Genomic DNA, 6,774 nt, shown 5'->3' on the forward strand with positions numbered 1-6,774 from the left:
GGGCAAGGCCATCGTCGGCCTTCCGAGGTTAAACTGACCGCGATAGACAACTCCCCGCAACCACGCACCAAGCGGGACATCAGATCATTCCTTGGCTTGGCGGGTTATTACCAAAGATATATTCGGCGGTATTCCGAGATTGCGAGTCCTTTAACGGATGCTCTCAGAAAAACAGAACCACAAACGGTAAAGTGGGATGACGCAAAAGAAAAGGCTTTTAGTATGCTGAAGGACGCACTAACGAGTCAGCCAGTGTTGAACGCGCCCGACTACTCTAAGCCATTCATTCTTCAGTGTGATGCCAGTGACAGGGGTATGGGGGTGGTGCTCTGTCAAAAGAAAGATGACGAGAACGAACATCCTGTACTGTACGCCAGTAGAAAGCTTTCTGTTCGTGAGGAAGCATACAGTGCATCAGAAAAGTAATGGGCCTGCGTAGTTTGGGCGGTACAGAAGCTAGCTTGCTATATCGCTGACTCAAGATTCACCATAGACTGACCACTGTCCCCTCACATGGCTGCAGTCCATGTCTACGAAAAACGGTCGTCTTTTGCGCTGGAGCTTGGCTCTTCAACAGTACACCTTCGATATTCGCTACAAGAAGGGTAAGCTTAACGGCAATGCCGACGGTTTAAGTCGTTGCCCCTAGAGTATCGAAAGCCTCATGCTCATCCGGGTTTCCGTGGCATTTTTTTCGTGCATTCATATGTTTTTCCGAAGCGAAGCCGATTGTTAGCTGATTTTAATAACCACGTCTTAACGCTTTCAAGAAATGGCTGTTTTTAGTGTTAAGGGGGGAGGACGCGCGTAGGGAATGGGAAAGGTGTAGCGGGATTTCCTTTTTTGTTAAAAGCCGGGTGTGTCTTGGGGGAGAGTGGCCTTGTGCTCGCTGCTTTGTGGTTGTGGGTCCGGCACTGTTCTGGGGTGATTGCTTGCCCACGCAGGAGACGAAAAGTTGCGAGACCTGCTTGCAAAGACCAATTTCACCGGACCGGATCAAGGAGAAAAGTCACAAGAGCGCCACGAGGACGGATGACCACTCCCCGGTATCTGCCTGCTACGAACGAAGGGTTCGTGACCTCTACTGGGAATCCTGATACCGAAACGCCGATCCCTCGTACAGCAGCTGCTGGTCCCTACCCGTCGAGATCTTCCTCCCCCGCCGGAGATGCTGTTAGGGTTGGCGTCTGACACCACGTGGCGACAGGTCATTCACCCTACCCTCTGAGCCGGAGCCCACGGGCGACCTCATCCCCTTCACCTCTCATGATCGTGGCATCGTGTGTGCTTACCTCATCCCCTTCACCTTCTCTTGGCCGGACCCCACGCCGCCGGAGCGGTCATTCACCCGACCTTCTCCCCGGATTCGTCGATGAGAGGATCGACCTCTCCTACCCGTGCTTGGTATTGCAGGAGGAGGGGCCCTCTCTCCGTGCCTGTCACGTGTCATCGACGGAAGCAAGATCCCGCCCACACTTGTAGAGAGCCTATTTAAGGGGCTCCGAAATGTACTTTTGAGATAATTCATACTTCATGCTCTTATGTTATTTCAACTACCTTTGAATAAACAGTGCAAGTTTCGCACTAGCAAATCGTCTCGCCCCTGCTTGATCGCCATGATCTACCGGATGCCTGCAGCCCGCCGACAACGCCGCGCTACCCAATAAGTAATGTCGGTCGAGCTTCGATAGGCAGGCGCCGCTACTTCTCGGCAGCAGTATGGTACGCTACCCTGGAGTACGCAACAGCACGCCGGTGCCTGCGAACGCAGAGAATTGTTCCCTCTCTTGCCGCACGCTCAGTGGCGCACACTCGGTCGGCCAAGTTAGCGAGAGGTTCATTGAATGGCTGCACATACCTAGTGTATTCATGGCAGTGTTTGTTAAATCCTTTTATTGAAAAGTGGGAATACCCAGTGCATTTGTGGCGGAGCGTCCTAATCCGCCGAGTTGCCCTCCTTGAGGAACTATTGTGACGTGGGTTGGATTCCGCTCAACATCGGGAAAACTTAAGAGAACTTTTTCTTCATTGCTCAGTGTCACATTCCCAATGGCACATGCCCAGATCTCCAAGTTGGCGTCAAAGAGTTTCTTACCCGTCACGGTTGCTTGGTGGCTATGGTGTTGGGCTGGCAAGCGCGAGGTCGCGGGATCGAATCCCGGCCACGGCAGCCGCATTTCGATGGGGGTGAAATGCGGAAACATCCGTGTACTTAGATTTAGGTGCACGTTGGAAGAGTCCGAGGTGGTCCAGATTTTTGGAGTTCCCCACTACGGCGTGCCTCATAATCAGGTCGTGGTTTTGGCACGCAAAACACCATAATTTTTTTGAAGGAGTTTCTTGAAGACCAGCCTAGACCTAGTGGCGCATATCCAGTGCTCTAAGTCGGCCACAAAGAGCTTCGAACAGTGGTACCTACCCAGTCCCGCGTCTAGTGACTCACGTCGGCTTTAGAGACGTTCGTTGAAGATCGGCACGTATGTACACACCACATAACCAATGGTTGAATTCAAACCCTGCTCCCTCAGCACTGCATCCCGATGCGCTGCCCATTGGACCATAGACTACCCAGTGACTCAGGTGGGCGGGAAAATGGTTAGATACAAACATACATGGCTACAAACCTATAGCCCCCGGAAAGTGCGGAAAGCACCCTAAGGATGCTAAAACATTACAATCTAAAGAAGTCACTCATTAAATCTAAACTGCAATAAAATTGCTCGCCTTCCTGGTTGCTGTCAATCCTGCTCATATATTTTTCTATAATTCTTATTTATACTAGTTAGGAACCATTCAACAATATTGTTGGGTCGCGGAAGATGTTTATGTCAATGAATGTAAATTGAAATGAAATAGATTGGTTGAAATTGAAAAAAATAGTGCAACAGAGCGAGAAAAGTCTTAACCTACGCCGGAACTAAACATCCTTTTTTTCCAATGCCATCCGACACTCGGCCAATACTGCGTAGTGGGTATGCGCGCCATCAATAGAGGGGGATCCAAACCAAACCGCCATGCCATCGCGGAAGAGAGGTTCTGCGCCTCCGGCGTCGTCCTCATTCGGGGAGAACGTTTGGGGCCCGAATACCGTCCACCTTCCGCGAGGCGCGGATCGGGACGAAGAAGTGCCGTTGGGCGACGGCCGTTTCCAGAAGCAAGTGCTGCTGGCCTCGATGCTCGCCGGAACTACGTTCCTGTTGCACCTGGTGAGCTTTCGACTCACGACGCGCATCATGGACCACTGGTGTCGGCCGCCGGAAGCGTTCGCCAATTTGAGCATCGATGAGTGGCGCAACCTGGCCACGCCCATCGAAGAGGACGGTAGCCGGAGTCACTGCGCGCGTCGCGAGCCTCCCGACGGCGGCAGTAAGGCGTACATAGTGAGCTGTGAAGCCTGGGACTTCGACTACGCGCCTTACGGCAACAACATCGTAAGCGAGTGGCGCCTGGTGTGCGACCGGCGGTGGCTCATCGAACTGGCCGTGCTGACCTACATGGTCGCTTGCGTCATCGCCCTTCCCATGGCAGGAGTCACCGCCGACCGCATTGGCCGAAAGACCGTCATTAACGTCTCGCTCGCTGCGCTGATCGTGGCCGGATTCACCACCAGTTTCGCCAACTCGTACCTGCTTTTCGTGGCGCTGCGCATTGTCGTGTCTGTGACGAGCAACTCCCTTTGGCTCGTCCAGTACTCGGTCCTCTACGAGGTCTCGACGCCAGCGAACAGAGACTACTATTGCTTCCTCTCCATGGCGGCAGCCTCTGTCGCCATGCCCCTCTGCGTGCTCGGCATCTCGCGGATGCGACTGGCCTGGGACGCGACCCACCTCGTCCTCATGGTGCCCACGACATTGCTGGCAGCCGTGCTTTCCACAGTGCGCGACGAGTCGCCTGCCTGGCTTCTAACCACGATGGACACCCGGGAAGCCGAGCGTGTAGCCTTGAAAGCCACCCGCATGAACAACGCCAACACGGATTTCTGCCACACCTGGTTTGCCTTCGAGGCGCGCAGGGCTGAGCGTCGGACCAGCGAGCAGCCCTCCGAGCGCAATATCCTCTCTACGATCCTTAGGCAGCTGAAAAGGCGCTTCCTGCTGTTGTGCTACATGTGGTCTGCGCTGTCGTTCGCCTTCAACCAAGTGAATCTGAACGACATCTTCCCCGTCGAGAAGGCGACCGCCGCGGCCGGTATACTGGGAATGCTGCCATTGTACGCCGTGGCATACTTGTTCATGTCGCGGTACGGCGCAAAGCGCTCTTGCATGGTGGCGATGCTTCTCTTCAGCATTCTCGCCGTCGCCCTCACCGCTGTGTACGGCGGCGAACAGGCACTGCTCAGCAGCGTGCTCGTCGTGCTTCTCCGCATGCTGGCCAATCTGTTTGTAGTGCTTGCCTTCGTTGTGACCGTGCAATACTACCCGGTCAAAGTGCGCTGTACGGGCATTTGTGTGGGTTTCGCACTCGGCAGACTGACCGGTTCTTTGGGCGAAGTTGTGTTCCGGCTGGCTCCCAAACACCGCCGAGATACCATGATCGCCTTCGTTGCTATCGTAATGGCGCTGGCCTCCATGGCAACGGAGTACCTGCCGGCGAGAGTCCCCAGCGTCGTCTTGGCGCCCGCATTAATATCGACTCGCTCCAGAAGAAGCAGTCAATTCGCAGGTGACGAGTTGAAGCGCTCGTTTCAAGCGTCGTTGGCTCGACTGCCCAGGGGCCCCATCAAGGCGCGTTCTTCCAAGGGACGCCATTGCAGGGAAGAGAGGTTGCCCGAGCAATTTTTGCTGAGGGCTTCGAACATCTCCCAGTCATCACCTAATACGCCGCACTGAACTCTGTTCGCGAAAGCCCGTGCTTATCATAATTTCGCCATATAAATTTACTCTTGAAACAACGCTGCTATACGTGTAACGCTTGCCGAGATATGCTCGAGAGGGCGGGCATAATTATGCATACAAGAGTGTACGCTTGTATTGGGTGTTATTGGCACGTCCGTAACGACTGTTCCACGCTGTACCTCAAGGAAGTGCACTCGGCCCACTGCATTTTAATTTGTATATGTCTGATTTTGGTTTATTGCAGATGAAGTAAAAAATATTTCACTACGCTGACGATACAGCCACTGAATATTGTACAGGCGTTCAAATGTTTCAGACAGATACAGCTAAAGCAGTTGACTGGTTCTCGCAACATTTCATTTCTTTAGGCCTTCACAAAACTGACATGTTTAAAAAGAAAAGCAAAATAGTTGCTATAACCCAGCCATTATACAGTGGTTGGATTAACACAACACGTCCCTTTGTTACCCTTGTGACTGCGAAGTCATGAAAATAGAGCGAACGCTTCAATATCTGGGTATCCCCTTTGACCAACACTTCACTTGGAACGACCACATCGCTTACCTTTCTAGGAAGATTAGGGCCATTGCGGCCATCACGAACACCTTCGGGGGAAATTTGCGCGTCACCTTAGACGAGTAATCTACACAGCATTAGCGGAACCTGTTTAAAAATGCGGTATTACTGTATATGGGCACTGCTTAAAATATAAGAAGTAAGCATTAAATGTTAAGCTAAAAATAATCGTGAATGCTATATCTTATGGCAACAAACTACACTCGGTTGACATGAAAGAGAAACGCGATGAGTTAGGCGTCCTTCAGATTCGTGAACTGTTTTATTTTGTTGTGTTAATTAAACTATGGGGCTTTACGTGCGAAAACCACTTTCGGATTATGAGGCATGCCGTAGTGGAGGACTCTGCAAATTTTGACCACCTGGGGTTCTGTAACGTGCACCTAAATCTAAGTACACGGGCGTTTTCGCATTTCGTCTCCATCGAAATGCGGCCGCCGTGGCCGGGATTCGATCCCGCGACCTCGTGCTCAGCGGCCCACACCATAGGCACTGAGCAACCACGGCGGGTTTTTTGTTGTGTTGAAGCGGTATTATTATTCGAATGAATACAAAGCTCCTGTAAAAAAAAAAGACATAACATAAGAAGCCAACAAACACTGACACCAAGGACAACATAGGGGAAATTATTTGTGCTTAATAAATGAAATAAAGAAACGATAAATTAATGGAAATTAAGGTGGACTAAAAAGGAACTTGCCGCAAGTGGGAACCGAACCCACAACCTTCGCATTTCGCGTGCGATGCTCTACCATTTGAGCTACCGCGACGCCGTTACCCCATCCACTTTCTTGGATATTTATGTCTCCTAGTAGAACCTTAGGAGTGTTAGCCAGCGCCACCACTCACAAACCTTGGCGGCGGACGTGAACGTCCTTTTTGCCGCAGGTGTCACGAGAACGTGATCTTTTCGGGTGAAGGCAACTGGTCAATAAACCCACACATGCTACCTGAAGGCATCAATGATGCCGGATTCGAGACCCTCGTTATGTAATAAACGAGAAGAAAAGGGGTCAACCGAGGGGCCCAATTTTATTAGTCATATTTTAAGAAGCCAACAAACACTGGACACCAAGGACAACATAGGGGAAATTATTTGTGCTTAATAAATGAAATAAAGAAACGATAAATTAATGGAAGTTAAAGTGGATGAAGAAACAACAAGCGAAATGCGAAGGTTGTGGGTTCGGTTCCCACCTGCGGCAAGATGTTTCCATCCACTTTAATTTCCATTAATTTATCGTTTCTTTATTTCATTTATTAAGCACAAATAATTTCCCTCTGTCCTTGGTGTAAGTGTTTGTTGGCTTCTTATGATATGAGTAATAAAATCGGCCACACAAGAAACGTTACACGGCCACGC

General features: G+C 51.1%; 1 protein-coding gene across 1 annotated transcript; it reads left to right on the plus strand.

The window, feature by feature from the left end:
• Window positions 1-3,014: 3,014 nt before the first annotated feature.
• LOC142570461 (solute carrier family 22 member 6-like) lies at window positions 3,015-4,829 on the plus strand. The gene has a single exon (XM_075678846.1). The coding sequence runs from the start codon at window positions 3,015-3,017 to the stop codon at window positions 4,827-4,829; it is 1,815 nt and encodes a 604-aa protein (XP_075534961.1).
• Window positions 4,830-6,774: the final 1,945 nt, after the last annotated feature.

This window comes from Dermacentor variabilis, chromosome 2 (genome assembly GCF_050947875.1).
Source record: "Dermacentor variabilis isolate Ectoservices chromosome 2, ASM5094787v1, whole genome shotgun sequence".
Taxonomy (NCBI): Eukaryota; Metazoa; Arthropoda; class Arachnida; order Ixodida; family Ixodidae; genus Dermacentor; species Dermacentor variabilis.